This window comes from Nerophis ophidion, linkage group LG28, assembly GCF_033978795.1.
Source record: "Nerophis ophidion isolate RoL-2023_Sa linkage group LG28, RoL_Noph_v1.0, whole genome shotgun sequence".
NCBI classification, from domain to species: domain Eukaryota; kingdom Metazoa; phylum Chordata; class Actinopteri; order Syngnathiformes; family Syngnathidae; genus Nerophis; species Nerophis ophidion.
Window position 1 is genome coordinate 7,365,861 of NC_084638.1, and position 20,000 is coordinate 7,385,860.

At 39.6% G+C, this 20,000-nt stretch overlaps 1 protein-coding gene across 3 annotated transcripts in view; it reads right to left on the reverse strand.

Moving 5' to 3' along the window:
• zswim5 (zinc finger, SWIM-type containing 5) overlaps positions 1-20,000 on the reverse strand; it is a 132,026-nt gene that overhangs the window by 27,986 nt on the left and 84,040 nt on the right. For all 3 annotated transcript variants that reach the window (XR_009804788.1, XR_009804789.1, XM_061890699.1), the window contains exons 2-7: positions 19,883-20,000; positions 15,562-15,730; positions 9,306-9,454; positions 5,736-5,886; positions 2,896-3,072; positions 2,637-2,813 (exon numbers count right to left, since the gene is read on the reverse strand). The exon at positions 19,883-20,000 is cut by the window's right edge and continues 70 nt beyond it. Coding sequence is in view for 1 of the 3 variants with exons in the window: in XM_061890699.1 (XP_061746683.1) it covers positions 2,637-2,813; positions 2,896-3,072; positions 5,736-5,886; positions 9,306-9,454; positions 15,562-15,730; positions 19,883-20,000 (941 nt within the window). In the remaining 2 variants the exon portion in view is untranslated. The remainder of the gene's footprint in view (positions 1-2,636; positions 2,814-2,895; positions 3,073-5,735; positions 5,887-9,305; positions 9,455-15,561; positions 15,731-19,882) is intronic.

The window sequence follows — 20,000 nt, forward strand, 5'->3', positions numbered from 1 at the left end:
ACGGTGTTGCTCATTTCAGGGTTTTTCGTCGCTGGCGGCCGTGATGTTTGGAATTCAAGAGTCGCTGAGGAAGGTGTGTTGTTGTTTGTGCCGCGGCGCCATCTTTTTGGACAAATTGGCTAACTGCAGGTGCTAGGGGGTGAAGGTCTGCGGTATTTCCTTACGTTTTGTGCCTTTTTTTTGGACTAGAAAAACATTTGTCTTAGCTTATTTCCACCGGAACAAAACAGCTGTTGTTGTGCACTTAGTTTTTTGAGATATTCTGCAATAACCTAATAATAATAATAGATTTTACTTGTAAAACGCCCTTCCATCCATTTTCCTACCGCTTATTCCCTTTTTTAGGGTCGCGGGGGGCGTTGGCGCCTATCTCAGCTACAATCGGGCGGAAGGCGGGGTACACCCTGGACAAGTCGCCACCTCATCGCAGACTTGTAAAACGCATTTAAAAAAAAAACAACAACAACAATGCTAGAACCACAAATACCTGCCACAGACAATTAAATAAATAAAAAATAAAATAAAAACTAGAACAGCCAAATAGCTAGAACGTGCACACATGTATCCAAAAAAAAGTTTTTTTTTAAAAAGAACATTTTATTTAGCCTTTTTTTAAAAGCATTCACAGTCTGTGGCACCCTCAAATGGTCAGGGAGAGCGTTCCACAGACTGGGAGCCAAAAGCCCGGTGTCGCATAATTCGGAGCTTTGTCCTCAGACTTTCATTAGGTTCCGAGCAGCACTATTTTGTAAGTACTGCAGCTGAGAAGTGAGTCGCGGTAGTCTAAACCTAAACCTAAACACAAGCAGTCTGAAGACCACTTCAAAGATGCATGATCCTAATGATAGTGGACTAAAATGTTGAGGGATTTAGTGGACTGGGTGAACATTTCCACCAGGGTGTGCAGGCGTGCGTCCTCTTTTTAAAAGCATTCACAGTCTGTGGCGCCCTCAGGTGGTCAGGGAGACCACTTCAAAGATGCATGATGCTTTATACTTGCATTTGTGTAATGATAGTGGACTAACATGTTGAGGGATCTAGTGGACATGTCAACATTTCCTTCAAGGTGTGTAGGCGTGTGTCCTCTTTTTAAAAGCATTCACAGTCTGTGGCGCCCTCAGGTGGTCAGGGAGAGCGTTCCACAGACTGGGAGCCAAAAGCCCGGTCTCACATAATTCGGAGCTTTGTCCTCAGACTTTCATTAGGTTCCGAGCAGCACTATTTTGTAAGTACTGCAGCTGAGAAGTGAGTTGCGGTAGTCTAAACCTAAACACAAGCAGTCTGAAGACCACTCCAAAGATGATCCTTTATACTTGCATTTGTGTAATGATAGTGGACTAAAATGTTGAGGGATTTAGTGGACATGTAAACATTTCCTCCAGGGTGTGTAGGCGTGTGTCCTTTTTTTAAAAGCATTCACAGTCTGTGGCAGCCTCAGGTAGTCAGGGAGAGCGTTCCACAGACTGGGAAAGAAAAGCCCGGTCTCGCATAATTCGGAGCTATGTCTTCGGACTTTCATTAGGTTCCGAGCAGCACTATTTTGTAAGTACTGCAGCTGAGAAGTGAGTCGCGGTAGTCTAAACCTAAACCTAAACACAAGCAGTCTGAAGACCACTTCAAAGATGCATGATCCTAATGATAGTGGACTAAAATGTTGAGGGATTTAGTGGACTGTTTGAACATTTCCTCCAGGGTGTGCAGGCTGGTGTCCTCTTTTTAAAAGCATTCACAGTCTGTGGCGCCCTCAAATGGTCAGGGAGAGCGTTCCACAGACTGGGAGCCAAAAGCCCGGTCTCACATAATTCGGAGCTTTGTCCTCAGACTTTCATTAGGTTCCGAGCAGCACTATTTTGTAATTACTGCAGCTCAGAAGTGAGTCGCGTTAGTCTAAACCTAAACACAAGCAGTCTGAAGACCACTTCAAGGATGCATGATCCTAATGATAGTGGACTAAAATGTTGAGGGATTTAGTGGACTGGGTGAACATTTCCACCAGGCTGTGCAGCACAGGCGTGCGTCCTCTTTTTAAAAGTATCCACATTCTGTGGCGCCCTCAGGTGGTCAGGGAGACCACTTCAAAGATGCATGATCCTAATGATAGTGGACTAAAATGTTGAGGGATTTAGTGGACTGGGTGAACATTTCCTCCAGGGTGTGCAGGCCTGTGTCCTCTTTTTAAAAGCATTCACAGTCTGTGGCGCCCTCAGGATGTCAGGGAGACCACTTCAAAGATGCATGATCCTAATGATAGTGGACTAAAATGTTGAGGGATTTAGTGGACTGGGTGAACATTTCCACCAGGGTGTGCAGGCCTGTGTCCTCTTTTTAAAAGCATTCACAGTCTGTGGCGCCCTCAGGTGGTCAGGGAGACCACTTCAAAGATGCATGATCCTAATGATAGTGGACTAAAATGTTGAGGGATTTAGTGGACTGGGTGAACATTTCCTCCAGGGTGTGCAGGCTGGTGTTCTCTTTTTAAAAGCATTCACAGTATGTGGCACCCTCAGGTGGTCAGGGAGACCACTTCAAAGATGCATGATGCTTTATACTTGCATTTGTGTAATGACAGTGGACTAAAAGGACTGGGTGAACACATGTCAACATTTCCTCCAGGGTGTGCAGGCGTGTGTGCGTACCCAGCCAGAGGGGCAGGCCCTGGGGGTTGAAGAGCAGGCGGTCCTGGTCCCGGTGGTAGGAGGCGGACATGTAGTAGTCGCTGCTGATGATCCTCTGCAGGTGGCTGCCCTGCCAGTGCAGGCTGCAGGCCTCCACGGCCCGGCTGAACACGGTCCTCCTGGGCCTGGACAGGGAGTCTGCGGAACACGGCACACAAAAACTCTCAGTACCCCTCAAAGGTGCGGCGGTCCCGGTGTGTTGCGGGGTGAGCGTGCGGACCCTGGGCCAGGTGGCTCTGCGGTAGAGCGTTGGTGATGTTGGGGAGCTCGCTGCCGTAGTTGCCGTCCTCCAGCGGGCAGACGTCCATGTCGCTCCACCTCTTCAGCTGCTTCACCCACACGCTCTTCTCCTCGCCCTTGCAGTGCGGGTTCAGCACCACGCACACCCACAATGCACCTGGGGGGGCGGCAGCAGTCAGGTTAGGAGCAGGGATTCTCAAAACCCCCCAAAATAAATATTCAAACACAGTGTTACTGTTCAAAATTGTGTAACGTTACAGTAATTAAAAAGTCAAACATACGTCTGTTTTGTTTTTAATGACTACTTAGGCCTACTACGCTACTGTATGTGAATGCTGGTCCTTGGAGAGTTTTATTAAGTTCTGTTACGTCCCTCAAAAGGGAGAAGAATACATGTTGCGCCCCACGACAATAAATAGTATCATGTGTCTATAATATAGTTATGAGTACACCTCTGCATTGCATTGTATCCTTAATAACGTTATAGGAAACATAATAAAATAATAAAGAATAACTTTAATATCATTGTTTTCAGTCTGTAACTTAAAAAAAAAAATCACTTACTAAAATATTCAAACCCAGTGTTACTGTTCAAACAGGTGTGTAATGTTACAGTGGGCAAAAATAGTCAAATAAATAAAGCTTCTGTCTTGTTTTTAATGACTACTTAGGCGTTCATGAAAATATGCCCACAACATTTTGAGTTTTTTTACCAACTAGCTAACTAGCTAGCAGACACATGATGACATAACCTGGTGGAGGTAATTAGGTGGTGGAGCAAACATGTGAATAAGTTGTGTCCTGACCAGACAGGAAGTGTCTCATAGACCTGCTGGACGCTCACATTGACTACACACAAGGTGTGTGTCTGTGTGTGTTTGTTTGTGTGTGTGTGTGTGTGTGTGTACATTATTGATCTTCATTGATCGCTCCCTGCTGCAAGAATAGAAGATGAGGGAGAAAAGAACCATTTGATCTGCTGCTGATTATGACCACGTCTATGAAGACACTCCATTGGAAGGAATTAATAAACACGATACACACTCACTGGTCACAACATTAGGTACACACGTACACACATTTTACTGCCTTTTTCTCTGTAAATGAAATTATATACATACATATATATATATATATATATATATATATATATATATATATATATATATATGTATATATACACATATTTATAGTGTGTGTATCTATATATATATATATATATACATACACACTATATACACACACTATATATATATACATACGTACACATATATACGCACACACACATTATATATGTATTTATATACGCACACATTCACATACACACACACACATTATACATACATAGATAAATATACACACACACATATAAATATGTATGTATATATATATATGTGTGTGTGTATATATATATATAAATATATATATGTGTGTATATATATACATATACATATATATATATATACATCTCCATATATATATACACATACATATATATATACATATATATATATATATGTATGTATATATATATGTATATATGTATGTATGTATGTAAATGTATGTGTGTATATATATATATATATATATATACACATACATATACACATATATATATATAAATGTATGTGTGTATATATATATATATATATATATATATACACACACATACATATACACATATATATATATAAATATATAAATACATATATATATATATATATATATACACACACACACACACACACACACACACACACACACACACACACACACACACACACGCACACACACACCCATCCATTTTTGACCGCTTGTCCCTTTTGTGGTTGCGGAGGGTCGCTGAAGCCTATCTCAGCTGCATCCGGGCAGAAGGTAGTGTACACCCTGGACAACTCGCCACCTCATCGCAGTATATACACACATATGTATACACATATTTCTAAATATATTTATGTATATATATATACATACATACACACACATGTATATACACATATGTATCTAAACACATATATACACATATATATATATACACACACATTATTTATAGATGTTATTTTATATATATATGTGTGTATGTATATATACACATGTATACACATGCACACATGCATATATATATGTATTTATATATATATATGTGTGTATATATATATATACACATACATATATATACACTTACATATATATATATATATATATATATATATATATATATACATATATACACAAACATACATATATAGATGTATAAACAGACATATATAATATGTAAGTATTTGTATATACATACATATATTATATTTGTACATATATATTTACATATCATATATCCATATATGCACAAATATTATGTTGCATGTTGGTAGGGACCTTTCACATTTGAATCTGAACGATACTTATTACCGATACTAAAGGAATCGATACCAGTACTCAACAATACTAGCTGTAAGTACTTTTGTGTGTGTTACCCTTTTTAATGATGAAATCTCAGTTTTATTGGAACATTAAAAAATGAGAGGATTATAATAACTCCTGTCCTGTTCTTTTATATATTTATAAGTATAATAATAAATATAATATAACTCTCTGCCTGATGGTCTGCAAGTCGCACACCTGCACCGGCTGTCACTCATCACAGGGAAGGAAGACCAGCAGGGTGCTCCAGAGAGGCTTTTCTTTTTTTTTTTTTGCACGTTCATTCCCCTTCTCTTATGTTAAGATGACACTGTGGACCCCAGGAGCCAGACCCTCAATCCAACACCAGGTCTTTAAGTCAGTCCTCATCAGAAACTTCCCGCCTCCAACGTTACTCACCCAGCTCGTCCCAAAGCTGCCGGCATTTGTCCGTCATGCCTGTGCCTTGCTGTCTCCATAGCGACAGTCGGGGATCCGCCATGAACTGCTCCGTAATCAGAGTCAGCATCCGGGCGCCGTTGGAGTCTCGCATCCGGAGCATCTCACGCACCTGCAAAGAGATTATATATATATATTTATTTAATTATGCCTCAACTTACAATATTGCTCAAAATGATCCTTAGATCGCACCAAATTTCTTTCATTTTAATAATAAAGTGAAAAAAAACTAATTTAAGCGAAAAAACTGAATTTTATTCATTTATTACTAGGGTTATACGGTGTTTACTATAGTACCGCCACACTAATAAATCATATTCAGTACTATACCGCCTCTAAAAAGTACCGATCCCCCGCCCCCGTCGTCGTCAGTTCATGACATTGCTGTTTTTTACGAGCAGAGGAGCATGTTCGGCAGCGCACACACACCGAGTACTTACAAACAGACACAGTGTGTAATTCAAACTCAGAAATGTGATTAAAAAATAAAGATATAACAACTGGACATCATTTATTATTAGGGTTCTACGGTATATACCGGTACTAGTATAGTACCGAGATACTAAAGAATCATATTCGGTACTATACCGCCTCTGAAAAGTACCGGTTCGCCATATTTAAATTAAAAATGTTTTTATTTTTTTTTACAGGCAAGGCGGTGACATTGCTGGTTTTTACGAGCAGAGGAGCATGTTCGGCAGCGCACGCGCACAGAGTACTTACAAGCAGACACAGTGTGTAATTCAAACTCAGAAATGTGATTAAAAAAGAAAGATATAACAACTGGACAGCATTTATCATTTGGGTTGTAAGGGATATACCGGTACTAGTATAGTACCGTGATACTTATGAATCATATTCGGTACTATACCGCCTCTGAAAAGTACCAGTTCGCCATATTTAAATAAAAAATTTTTTTTTTTTACAGGCAAGGCGGTGAGATTGCTGGTTTTTACGAGCAGAGGAGCATGTTCGGCAGTGCACACGCACCGAGTACTTACAAGCAGACACAGTGTGTAATTGAAACTCAGAAATGCGATTAAAAAAGAAAGATATAACAACTGGACAGCATTTATCATTAGGGTTGTACGGTATATACCGGTACTAGTATAGTACCGCGATACTAAAGAATCATATTCGGTACCCTACCGCCTCTGAAAAGTACCGGTTCGCCATATTTAAATTAAATTTTTTTTTTTTTTTTACAGGCAACGCGGTGACATTGCTGATTTTTACGAGCAGAGGAGGGAGCATGTTCGGCAGCGCACACACACCGAGTACTTACAAGCAGACACAGTGTGTAGACAGAAAAGGGAGAAGGGACGCCTTTTGTTGTAAAAAGTCAAGATAAAGGTGAAGTTATAACACTGAAACATCCTCAGGAAGAGCTGCTTCGAAATCACTAATCCTGGCCTCTGTGGCCACGAATAAAGTACGTTTCTTACAAGTATCGTTATCACTGGAGGACGAGGAATAGCTAAACATGCTTCATTAGACAGCTCACTGCTGTCACAATGTAAACAAACACCATGGGGCGGATCTGCACCTGACATCCACTCTAATGATACCAAGCACAGGAGTGTATCTAGTCGATACTACAATGATTATGTTGATACTTTTTGGCATCACATCTTATTTTGCTTTTTCCAAATTCATATTATGTTTATAAAGTCAGGAAATATGTCTTCTGTAGGACTTTGAATATGACCAACGTATGATCCTTAGGTATCGGATCGATACCTAAACGTGTGGTATCATCCAAAACTAATGTCAAGTATCAAAAGAAGAGAAGAATAAGTGATTTTTACATTTTAACAGAAGTGTAGATAGAACATGTTGAAACAGAAAACTGGGCGACACCTACCCTTTACATCAGAATTTCTTAACCATTATTACTATTGGTTTATTAAGTATTATATTTTGTTGTATGATCCTGTAACTACTTGGTGTCGGATCGATACCTAAATATGTGGTATCATCCAAAAGTAATGTCAAGTATCAAAGAAGAGAAGAATAAGGGATTATTACATTTTAGTGTAGATAGAACATGTTAAAACAGAAAATAAGCAGAAATTATCAGTAAATGAACAAGAAGTATAGTAATCCATTTTATACAGTTTGTCCCTCATAATGTGTACAAAATAATAATTGTATAAATGACACAATATGTTACTGCAGACTAATTAGGAGTCTTTGTTTGTTTACTTACTACTAAAAGACAAGTTGACTATTTTATTTAAGGACTAAATGACAATAATAAACATATGTTTCATGTACACTAACATTTTTTTTTTGTTCCAATAAAGACAATAACATTTTTTGTGGTCCCCTTTATTTAGAAAAGTATCTAAAAGTATCGAAACAAAACATAACACAAGGAATCCACCATGGATTTTTAATTAGGTTTCGATGGTGAGGAGAGGTGCCAGGAACGAGACGTGCAATATTCTCCGTATATAAAGTCAGTAAATATGTCCCTGGACACATGAGGACTTTGAATATGACCAATGTATGATCCTGTAACTACTTGGTATCGCATCCATACCTAAATGTGTGGTATCATCCAAAACATCTAACATAATAGTGATAATCCAGTCCATAGTGGATCTAACATAATAGTGAGAGTCCAGTCCTTAGTGGATCTAACATAATAGTGAGAGTCCAGTCCATAGTGGATCTAACATAATAGTGTGAGAGTCCAGTCCATAGTGGATCTAACATAATAGTGTGAGAGTCCAGTCCATAGTGGATCTAACATAATAGTGAGAGTCCAGTCCATAGTGGATCTAACATAATAGTGTGAGAGTCCAGTCCATAGTGGATCTAACATAATAGTGTGAGAGTCCAGTCCATAGTGGATCGAACATAATAGTGTGAGAGTCCAGTCCATAGTGGATCTAACATAATAGTGAGAGTCCAGTCCATAGTGGATCTAACATAATAGTGTGAGAGTCCAGTCCATAGTGGATCTAACATAATAGTGTGAGAGTCCAGTCCATAGTGGATCGAACATAATAGTGTGAGAGTCCAGTCCATAGTGGATCTAACATAGTAGTGTGAGAGTCCAGTCCATAGTGGATCTAACATAATAGTGTGAGAGTCCAGTCCATAGTGGATCTAACGTAATAGTGTGAGAGTCCAGTCCATCCATACCTAAACGGGATTTTTTTGTTTAGTTCTGTGAAGACCTCTTTGAAGTTTTGTAAATAATAAGAAATATCAAGCCGCTAAAAGTCCAACATGGACAAGTATGGAGAGTCTTTTGCTTTTTTCCCATCATGCCTTGCAGTAGATTTAAATGAGTCTAATTTAGATTTTGTTTTTAACGGTGTAGAGAACTTTATTTGATAATATCCACAAACTTCAGTGTGTTAAAGTGTGTTGACTTTCTATGCTTGTCGGATTTATTTTTTTCAGTCCCATGACTAGGGAAGGTTGTTCGGCCCAGGTCATCTAATAAAGGCTTAATCTCAAGCCTGGGCGACCCTGTTGTGGAAAGGTGGAGCTGGGAGTTGAACCAGGTCAGAGTACCTTAGCGAACATGGAGTTGAGCTGCTTGCCGGAGCCGTAGTATCCTCCCTGGGACAGAAACTGCTTGACCTGCTCCCGGACTTGGTCCTCGTCCAGGTGCCAGCAGTTGTCGTCGTCGATGCTGGCGCCGGCGGTGGGGTCTGGAGCACCTGGGGGAGCAGACCCGGCTGGTAAGTAATAACCCGAGGAGCATCACCTCGCCTCGGATCATTGGCGGCTCACTTTAAAGAAGGCCAGACCAGGAAAAGCTCACACTTCCTGTCCAGGATTTCCCCTCATTCACCACGCGGACCTCTCCTCGGACTCACCTTTTTTGTTCTCTTCTGTCCCCTTTTTCTAAATACGGATGAAGAACTGCTAAGCGGGGCTTTGATGAAGCCAGAGGAGGACTACACCGCAGGAAACTTTCCTCCATCAAAGACTCAAGGACCCCCGCCTCTGGTCAGACTGGGACAGGAAACACAAAGTGCTGCTTCCTGTCTCGCAGACTTGGGAATGTCAACAAGGACAGACTGGACCAAGCGGACATCCACTATGGACTGGACTCTCACACTATTATGTTAGATCCACTATGGACTGGACTCTCACACTATTATGTTAGATCCACTATGGACTGGACTCTCACTATTATGTTAGATCCACTATGGACTGGACTCTCACTATTATGTTAGATCCACTATGGACTGGACTCTCACACTATTATGTTAGATCCACTATGGACTGGACTCTTACTATTATGTTAGATCCACTATGGACTGGACTCTTACTATTATGTTAGATCCACTATGGACTGGACTCTCACACTATTATGTTAGATCCACTATGGACTGGACTCTCACACTATTATGTTAGATCCACTATGGACTGGACTCTCACACTATTATGTTAGATCCACTATGGACTGGACTCTCACACTATTATGTTAGATCCACTATGGACTGGACTCTCACTATTATGTTAGATCCACTATGGACTGGACTCTCACACTATTATGTTAGATCCACTATGGACTGGACTCTCACACTATTATGTTAGATCCACTATGGACTGGACTCTCACACTATTATGTTAGATCCACTATGGACTGGACTCTCACACTATTATGTTAGATCCACTATGGACTGGACTCTCACTATTATGTTAGATCCACTATGGACTGGACTCTCACACTATTATGTTAGATCCACTATGGACTGGACTCTCACACTACTATGTTAGATCCACTATGGACTGGACTCTCACTATTATGTTAGATCCACTATGGACTGGACTCTCACTATTATGTTAGATCCACTATGGACTGGACTCTCACTATTACGTTGGATCCACTATGGACTGGACTCTCACACTATTATGTTAGATCCACTATGGACTGGACTCTCACACTATTATGTTAGATCCACTATGGACTGGACTCTCACACTATTATGTTAGATCCACTATGGACTGGACTCTCACACTATTATGTTAAATCCACTATGGACTGGACTCTCACTATTATGTTAGATCCACTATGGACTGGACTCTCACTATTATGTTAGATCCACTATGGACTGGACTCTCACTATTACGTTGGATCCACTATGGACTGGACTCTCACACTATTATGTTAGATCCACTATGGACTGGACTCTCACACTATTATGTTAGATCCACTATGGACTGGACTCTCACACTATTATGTTAGATCCACTATGGACTGGACTCTCACACTATTATGTTAAATCCACTATGGACTGGACTCTCACTATTATGTTAGATCCACTATGAACTGGACTCTCACTATTATGTTAGATCCACTATGGACTGGACTCTCACACTATTATGTTAGATCCACTATGGACTGGACTCTCACACTATTATGTTAAATCCACTATGGACTGGACTCTCACTATTATGTTAGTTCCACTATGAACTGGACTCACACTATTATGTTAGATCCACTATGGACTGGACTCTCACACTTTTATGTTAGATCCACTATGGACTGGACTCACTATTATGTTAGATCCACTATGGACTGGACTCTCACACTATTATGTTAGATCCACTATGGACTGGACTCTCACTATTATGTTAGATCCACTATGGACTGGACTCTCACACTCTTATGTTAGATCCACTATGGACTGGACTCTCACTATTATGTTAGATCCACTATGGACTGGACTCTCACTATTATGTTAGATCCACTATGGACTGGACTCTCACTATTATGTTAGATCCACTATGGACTGGACTCTCACTATTATGTTAGATCCAGTATGAACTGGACTCTCACTATTATGTTAGATCCACTATGGACTGGACTCTCACACTATTATGTTAGATCCACTATGGACTGGACTCTCACACTATTTTGTTAGATCCTCTATTGACTGGACTCTCTCACTATTATGTTAGATCCACTATGGACTGGACTCTCACTATTATGTTAGATCCACTATGGACTGGACTCTCACACTCTTATCTTAGATCCACTATGGACTGGACTCTCACTATTATGTTAGATCCACTATGGACTGGACTCTCACTATTATGTTAGATCCACTATGGACTGGACTCTCACTATTATGTTAGATCCACTATGGACTGGACTCTCACTATTATGTTAGATCTATTATGGACTGGACTCTCACACTATTATGTTAGATCCACTATGGACTGGACTCTCACACTATTATGTTAGATCCACTATGGACTGGACTCTCACACTACTATGTTAGATCCACTATGGACTGGACTCTCACTATTATGTTAGATCCACTATGGACTGGACTCTCACTATTATGTTAGATCCACTATGGACTGGACTCCCACTATTATGTTGGATCCACTATGGACTGGACTCTCACACTATTATGTTAGATCCACTATGGACTGGACTCTCACACTATTATGTTAGATCCACTATGGACTGGACTCTCACACTATTATGTTAGATCCACTATGGACTGGACTCTCACACTATTATGTTAGTTCCACTATGGATTGGACTCTCACACTATTATGTTAAATCCACTATGGACTGGACACTCACTATTATGTTAGTTCCACTATGAACTGGACTCACACTATTATGTTAGATCCACTATGAACTGGACTCTCACTATTATGTTAGATCCACTATGGACTGGACTCTCACTATTATGTTAGATCCATTATGAACTGGACTCACACTATTATGTTAGATCCACTATGAACTGGACTCTCACTATTATGTTAGATCCACTATGGACTGGACTCTCACACTATTATGTTAGATCCACTATGGACTGGACTCTCACACTATTATGTTAGATCCACTATGGACTGGACTCTCACACTATTATGTTAGATCCACTATGGACTGGACTCTCACACTATTATGTTAGATCCACTATGGATTGGACTCTCACACTATTATGTTAAATCCACTATGGACTGGACTCTCACTATTATGTTAGTTCCACTATGAACTGGACTCACACTATTATGTTAGATCCACTATGAACTGGACTCTCACTATTATGTTAGATCCACTATGGACTGGACTCTCACTATTATGTTAGATCCATTATGAACTGGACTCACACTATTATGTTAGATCCACTATGAACTGGACTCTCACTATTATGTTAGATCCACTATGGACTGGACTCTCACACTATTATGTTAGATCCACTATGGACTGGACTCTCACACTACTATGTTAGATCCACTATGGACTGGACTCTCACTATTATGTTGGATCCACTATGGACTGGACTCTCACACTATTATGTTAGATCCACTATGGACTGGACTCTCACACTATTATGTTAGATCCACTATGGACTGGACTCTCACACTATTATGTTAGATCCACTATGGACTGGACTCTCACACTATTATGTTAGTTCCACTATGGATTGGACTCTCACACTATTATGTTAGTTCCACTATGGATTGGACTCTCACACTATTATGTTAAATCCACTATGGACTGGACTCTCACTATTATGTTAGTTCCACTATGAACTGGACTCACACTATTATGTTAGATCCACTATGAACTGGACTCTCACTATTATGTTAGATCCACTATGGACTGGACTCTCACTATTATGTTAGATCCATTATGAACTGGACTCACACTATTATGTTAGATCCACTATGAACTGGACTCTCACTATTATGTTAGATCCACTATGGACTGGACTCTCACTATAATGTTAGATCCAGTATGGACTGCATTCTCACTATTATGTTAGATCCACTATGGACTGGACTCTCACTATTATGTTAGATCCACTATGGACTGGACTCTCACACTATTATGTTAGATCCACTATGGACTGGACTCTCACACTATTATGTTAGATCCACTATGGACTGGACTCTCACTATTATGTTAGATCCACTATGGACTGGACTCTCACTATTATGTTAGATCCACTATGGACTGGACTCTCACTATAATGTTAGATCCAGTATGGACTGGATTCTCACTATTATGTTAGATCCACTATGGACTGGACTCTCACTATTATGTTAGATCCACTATGGACTGGACTCTCACACTATTATGTTAGATCCAGTATGGACTGGACTCTCACACTATTATGTTAGATCCACTATGGACTGGACTCTCACTATTATGTTAGATCCACTATGGACTGGACTCTCACACTATTATGTTAGATCCACTATGGACTGGACTCTCACTATTATGTTAGATCCACTATGGACTGGACTCTCACACTATTATGTTAGATCCACTATGGACTGGACTCTCACACTATTATGTTAGATCCACTATGGACTGGACTCTCACTATTATGTTAGATCCACTATGGACTGGACTCTCACACTATTATGTTAGATCCACTATGGACTGGACTCTCACACTATTATGTTAGATCCACTATGGACTGGACTCTCACACTATTATGTTAGATCCACTATGGACTGGACTCTCACACTATTATGTTAGATGTTTTGGATGATACCACACATTTAGGTATCAATGCGATACCAAGTAGTTACAGGATCATACAATAAAATATAATACCTAATAAACCAATAATAAAATGGTTAAAAAATACTGACATAAAGGGTAGGTGTTGCCCTGTTTTCTGCTTGAACATGTTCTATCTACACTTCTGTTCAAATGTAATAATCACTTATTCTTCTCTTCTTTGATACTTGACATTAGCTTTGGATGATACCACACATTTAGGTATGGATGCGATACCAAGTAGTTACAGGATCATACATTGGTCATATTCAAAGTCCTCATGTGGTCCAGGGACGTATTTACTGACTTTATAAACAATGTGCATTTTAAAAAAACGAAAAGATGTTGTGATGCCAGGAAATATCGACATAATCATAGTAGTATCGACTAGATACGCTCCTGTACTTGATATCATTAAAGTGGATATCAGGTGTGGATCTACCCATGACGTTTCTTTACATTGTGACGCCAGTGAGCTACGGTGTGTAGTGAAGCATGTTTAGCTATTCCTCGTCCTCCAGTGATAATGCTACTTGAAAGAAACTGACTTTGTTGCCATGGAGACCGGGATGAGGGATTTAGAAGTAGCTAAAACACTGCGGATGGACGTTAGCCGCCGCTAGCTCGCTAGACATGTCTTAAAGCAACTCTTCCTTTTCAGTGTTGTAACTTCACCTTTAGCTTTACTTCCATCCATTTCCTACCGCTTGTCCCTTTTGGGTCACAGAAAGGTGCTGGGGCCTATCTCCGCTGCGTTCGGGCGGAAGGTGGTGTACACCCTGGACCAGTCGCCACCTCATCGCAGGGCCAACACATCTTTAGTTTTTACACCAAAATGCGTCCGTTCGGCGACCGGTACTTTTTAAGAGGCGGTATAGTACCGAATTTGATTCATTAGTACCAGGCCTAGGTGCTAGTGCCAAAACTAAAGCCCCAACTACAGTTAGGGTATAATTAGTTTGGGCTTTGGTCCCAGCTTCTAGACTAGATCTAACCAGTCTAAGATGAGGAGTATGACTTGATGAAGGCCAACCCATGGCACAGCCTAGACTCCGCCCCCTAGACCTATGGCACAGCCTAGACCCCGCCCTCTACCTGCACCTCGGTCTACAAACATGTCCAGACTCTGGACAGGGAGGACGGACGGTACGGAAGAGAAGTGAGGGATGCCATCTATGTCAAGATTGACAAAAACCTCCCCGAACAGAGGAGGCGGTCTGCCACATACAACACTGTCCTTTCAACCCCCCAAAACCTTGGTAAAGGAAGTTGTCTCACCATGAACCTGGTTGATCTCAGAGTTGGATGAGAGGATCTCGTCTGCCAGCTTCTGAGCCGTAGGCAGGACCTCCGTGTGGTGGGCTGTGATCAGGTACTGGACCAGTTTCTGCAGCTGGTCCCGGTTCATCTGGAACAGGGTCTCGGAGATGGGAAGGCGGAGCTTCACCTGCAACAATAACACAATATAGGCATGACATTTGGTTTTTGCATGTTAATTCTTGTAATCAGGGACCGAATGTCCCTTTGAGACCGAGGACCCTGTTGTATTTCCAAGGTTTTATTATTATTATACTGCCTGCCACACACATCAGGACTGGCAAAATTTGCGATTTAATAAAAAAAAGCAAAAACTAAACAAAACGTACATTCTAGCGCCCCCTAGGAATAAAACACAGACAAAACTGCTCTTGGGAAGAAAACACAGACAAAACTGCTTGTAACATCCGGTAGGAATGACGTAGAGATATGAAACAAAAACTTCTATGTAGGTCTCACTTAGACCTACATTTCATTCATTGACATCCTTCAGCAAAAATCAACAGGAAGTAGGCAATTACCCCGTCAAAACAAACGTTTTGTTAAAACCGGTCACATTTTTTCAAACATTATCTCCCTTGAGCGCGTTTGTCGTGTCGTCTTCAAACTACCACAGGAAAGAGATAGAACCCTTCTGATTAAAAGTTGCGCAAAGAGTTTTTCTAACTGCTCCGGTTTTGATTTTACGAGCCTTCTGCTGCCGTCTCAAGATGGCCGTTTAAAAGCAGGAAGCACATGTAACTACTTGGTATCGGATCGACACCTAAATGTATGGTATCATCCATAACTAATGTCAAGTATCCAAAAAGACAAGAATAAGTGATTATTACATTTGAACAGAAGTGTAGATAGAACATGTTAAAACAGAAAACAGGGTGACACCTACCCTTTATATCAGTATTTTTTAAAAATCATTTTATTATTGGTTTATTAGGTATTATATTTTATTGTATGATCCTGTAACTACTTGGTATCGGATCGATACCTAAATGTGTGGTATCATCCATAACTAATGTCAAGTATCAAAAAAGACAAGAATAAGTGATTATTACATTTTAACAGAAGTGTAGATAGAACATGTTGAAACAGAAAATAAGAAGATATTAACAACAAATGAACAAGTGGATTAATAATCAATTTTTTTAACAGTTTGTCCCTCAAAATGTAGACAAAATAATTGTATAAATGACATACTATGTTACTGCAGACTAATTAGGAGTCTTTGTTTGTTTACTTACTACTAAAAGACAAGTTGACTATTTTATTTAAGGACTAAATGACAATAATAAACATATGTTTCATGTACACTAACATTTTTTGTTAAAATAAAGACAGTAATGACATTTTTTGTGGTCCCCTTTATTTAAAAAAGTATCTAAAAGTATCGAAACAAAACATAACACAACGAATCCACCATGGATTTTTAATTAGGTTTCGATGGTGAGGAGAGGTGCCAGGAACGAGACGTGCAATATTCTCCGTATATAGTCAGTAAATACGTCCCTGGACACATGAGGACTTTGAATATGACCAATGTATGATCCTGTAACTACTTGGTATCGCATCCATACCTAAACATGATTTTTTTGTGTAAATAAAGCCAATTATTAATATATTTGTGGTCCCCTCTATTTAGAAAAGTATCTAAAAATATCGAAACAAAACATAACACAACGAATCCACCATGGATTTTTAATTAGGTTTCGATGGTGAGGAGAGGTGACAGGAACTAGACGTGCAATATTCTCAGTGTATAAAGTCAGTAAATACATCCCTGGACACATGAGGACTTTGAATATGACCAATGTATGATCCTGTAACTACTTGGTATCGCATCCATACCTAAAAGTGATTTTTTGGTTTGAATAAAGCCAATTATTAATATATTTGTGGTCCCCTTTATTTAGAAAAGTATCTAAAAGTATCGAAACAAAACATAACACAACGAATCCACCATGGATTTTTAATTAGGTTTCGATGGTGAGGAGAGGTGCCAGGAACTAGACGTGCAATATTCTCCGTATACAAAGTCAGTAAATACGTCCCTGGACACATGAGGACTTTGATTATGACCCATGTATGATACTGTAACTACTTGGTATCGCATCCATACCTAAACGTGATTTTTTTGTGTGTAAATAAAGCCAATTATTAATATATTTGTGGTCCCCTTTATGGCTTCACGGTGGCAGAGGGGTTAGTGCGTCTGCCTCACAATACAAAGGTCCTACAGTCCTGGGTTCCAATCCAGGCTCGGGATCTTTCTGTGTGGAGTTTGCATGTTCTCCCCGTGAATGCGTGGGTTCCCTCCGGGTACTCCGGCTTCCTCCCACCTCCAAAGACATGCACCTGGGGATAGGTTGATTGGCAACACTAAATGGGCCCTAGTGTGTGAATGTGAGTGTGAATGTTGTCTGTCTATCTGTGTTGGCCCTGCGATGAGGTGGCGACTTGTCCAGGGTGTACCCCGCCTTCCGCCCGATTGTAGCTGGGATAGGTGCCAGCGCCCCCCGCGACCCCGAAAGGGAATAAGCGGTAGAAAATGGATGGATGGTCCCCTTTATTTAGAAAAGTATCTAAAAGTATCGAAACAAAACATAACAAAGCGAATCCATCATGGATTTTTAATTAGGTTTCGATGGTGAGGAGAGGTGCCAGGAACGAGACGTGCAATATTCTCCGTATATAAAGTCAGTAAATACGTCCCTGGACACATGGGGACTTTGAATATGACCCATGTATGATCCTGTAACTACTTGGTATCGCATCCATACCTAAATGTGATTTTTTTGTTTAAATAAAGCCAATAATTAATATATTTGTGGTCCCCTTTAGTTAGAAAAGTATCTAAAAGTATCGAAACAAAACATAACACAACGAATCCACCATGGATTTTTAATTAGGTTTCGATGGTGAGGAGAGGTGCCAGGAACGAGACGTGCAATATTCTCCATATATGAAGTCAGTAAATACGTCCCTGGACACATGAGGACTTTGAATATGACCCATGTATGATCCTGTAACTACTTGGTATCGCATCCATACCTAAATGTGATTTTTTTTGTTTAAATAAAACTAAATTATTAATATATTTGTGGTCCCCTTTAGTTAGAAAAGTATCTAAAAGTATGGAAACAAAACATAACACAACGAATCCACCATGGATTTTTAATTAGGTTTCGATGGTGAGGAGAGGTGACAGGAACGAGACGTGCAATATTCTCCGTATATAAAGTCAGTAAATACATCCCTGGACACATGAGGACTTTAAATATGACCAATGTATGATCCTGTAACTACTTGGTATCGGATCGACACCTAAATGTGTGGTATCATCCATAACTAATGCCAAGTATCAAAGAAGAGAAGAATAAGTGATTATTACATTTTTAACAGAAGTGTAGATAGAACATTTTGAAACAGAAAATAAGAAGATATTAACAACAAATGAACAAGTGGATTAATAATCAATTTTTTTACAGTTTGTCCCTCGAAATGTAGACAAAATAATTGTATAAATGACATACTATGTTACTGAAGACTAATGAGGAGTCTTTGTTTGTTTACTTACTACTAAAAGACAAGTTGACTATTTTATTTAAGGACTAAATGACAATAATAAACATATGTTTCATGTACACTAAAATTTTTTTGTTCAAATAAAGACAGTAATGACCTTTTTTGTGGTCCCCTTTATTTAGAAAAGTATCTAAAAGTATCGAAACAAAACATAACACAACGAATCCACCATGGATTTCTAATTAGGTTTCGATGGTGAGGAGAGGTGCAAGGAACGAGATGTGCAATATTCTTCGTATATAAAGTCAGTAAATATGTCCCTGGACACATGAGGACTTTGAATATGACCAATGTAACTACTTGGTATCGCATCCATACCTATACGTGATTTTTTTTGTTTAAATAAAGCCAATAATTAATTTATTTAGAAAAGTATCGAAAAATATCGAAATAATTTTGTTACCGGTACCAAAATGTTGCTATCAGGACAACACTAATTATCATAAACAGTTTTAATGTCGCAATAAACATTAATATTTTTTTAAATATATATATATATATCTACAAACAAACATAAAATAATACCAAAAATTGAGTACCGTATCATTTCCCAGGTACCTGTAGTTGATGTTGTCATCCATTAAAACTACAACCTAGTTCCACTTAATTAGAGTCCGTATCACATTAGAGACCTGATGAGTTTAAACGTGTGACAAGTTGTATTGTGGGACCTGAACTGTAGACCAGGTTAAAAAACTGTTACCTGTTCAGGTTTGCGGATCCTGTAGAGCGACAGCGCCACCACGTGGGCGCAGTAGAAGATGTCGCGGTTGCCACAGCCGCAGGTGACGGAGGTTATCTTGCAGCGGTCGAAGCTGATG